Below are 1392 nucleotides of genomic sequence, written 5' to 3' on the forward strand. Positions count from 1 at the left end.
ATACAGGCAACAAGCCTAGTTAGTTTGGGACAGCTGACCCGGGAAGGGACGGTGTTGTCTCCTAGGCGCACAGCCTGAGGGTTCAGGCAGTGGGTCTGAGCCGGGGTCCCCAAGGAGGCGGGCCCTATGGGAGTGGTCTAGCCAGGCACCGCCCCCTTCGGTGATAAGCTTTCTGAATGCTGGGGCTGTGGGCCACAGGTTTAAGTCTGACCTAGTCTTCTCTGGAAACTGGTTGCCTGCGAGGAACTGAGGATGGAAACCGCCCGGACCCGTAAAGATATCCCACCGTGGGTGAAAGTTCCTGAAGACCTGAAAGATCCAGAAGTGTTACAAGTGCAGTCGCTGGTGCTAAAGTATCTGTTCGGTGAGTGGCAAGTCTTGACCCGGCGGCCCAGGCCCAGGCTCCTTGGCCCTCAGCTCTTACTTCCTTTCCCCCAACAGGCCCACAGGGATCTCGAATCCCTCACATCGAGCAGGTGAGCCAGACCATGTTCGAGGTCAAGACTCTGGAATCTCCTGAATTCATCGAGATCTTAGTTTATGGCTCTCATAACAACAAGCTTCGGGCTAAATGGATTCTTCAGTCCATGGCTGAGAGGTGCCGCCTGCGTCTGGAGAGAGGTGAGACACTGCAGGTGCTCTGAATTAAGGCCTGGTAGAGCAGCCTCCTCCCTCCACTGCCCTTATCCCCCTTCTGACCTATCCACAGCCTGCATTCCCCTAAGGCTGTCTTACCTTGGGCATCACCAGGGGGCCCCCTCCCCATTGCTCTCTGAACTGCCTCTCAGAATCTTTGAGCGTTCAGGGCCCCAGAGGTGAGTCTACGGTGAGAGGGGATTGGACTGGTCCCTCTAGGCTGGGTTATTTATCCTGGGTAACTCAGTCCCTCTCTACTTCCAGCTCCAGGCTTCTAGGAGAACGTTAGAACTGTCCCAGGGGTGCCCAGGTTCTAGACCCAGAATGGAATGAGAGGTCCACAAAAGATGCTGAGAGAGGAGGTGAATCCTGAGGGCTCCTTTTGTTCCACAACACTTAATCCTCCTGTTGGTGTTTCTCATGCAGGAATGCTCAACCTGGAGGAAGCCATGAAGAACCTGGACCTAGGGTTCTTGGAGTGAAGCCAGTTTCCGGTCGCTGGGACTCGTCCTGGCTGGAGAGTAGGCTGTGGCCCCGTGGGATGGGCCTGGCTTGCTTTTTAACTTTGTTTTATATCCTTTGTATTCCAGCAAGGTATCTCTGGACCACCCTGCTTTGCGGTGGGCTCTGGTGTGAATATCTCCTTCCAAGGATGTTAAGTAAATAATAAAATTGAAGTAATTAAATAGCTTCTTGTATCTACTGGATTGAAGGTCTATGAGACGCACCATGAAGGTGGGATTCTTGAGCCTAAGC

At 53.5% G+C, this 1392-nt stretch overlaps 1 protein-coding gene across 1 annotated transcript; it reads left to right on the forward strand.

Moving 5' to 3' along the window:
* Window positions 1-252: 252 nt before the first annotated feature.
* On the forward strand, window positions 253-1118 carry LOC129672875 (developmental pluripotency-associated protein 5A-like). The gene is made up of 3 exons (XM_055602503.1): window positions 253-364; window positions 442-621; window positions 1063-1118. The coding sequence occupies exons 1-3, from the start codon at window positions 253-255 to the stop codon at window positions 1116-1118; spliced, it is 348 nt and encodes a 115-aa protein (XP_055458478.1).
* The last annotated feature ends 274 nt before the right edge of the window (window positions 1119-1392 follow it).

This window comes from Psammomys obesus, unplaced genomic scaffold (assembly GCF_907164565.1).
Source record: "Psammomys obesus unplaced genomic scaffold, mPsaObe1.curated_primary_1811, whole genome shotgun sequence".
Lineage (NCBI taxonomy): Eukaryota > Metazoa > Chordata > Mammalia > Rodentia > Muridae > Psammomys > Psammomys obesus.

Coding starts and splice junctions, on each gene's coding strand:
- LOC129672875 (XM_055602503.1), top strand. CDS start 253: ATGGAAACCGCCCGGACCCGTAAAGATATCCCACCGTGGGTGAAAGTT. Junction 365..441: donor GGTGCTAAAGTATCTGTTCG/GTGAGTGGCAAG, acceptor TTCCCCCAACAG/GCCCACAGGGATCTCGAATC. Junction 622..1,062: donor CCGCCTGCGTCTGGAGAGAG/GTGAGACACTGC, acceptor TTTCTCATGCAG/GAATGCTCAACCTGGAGGAA.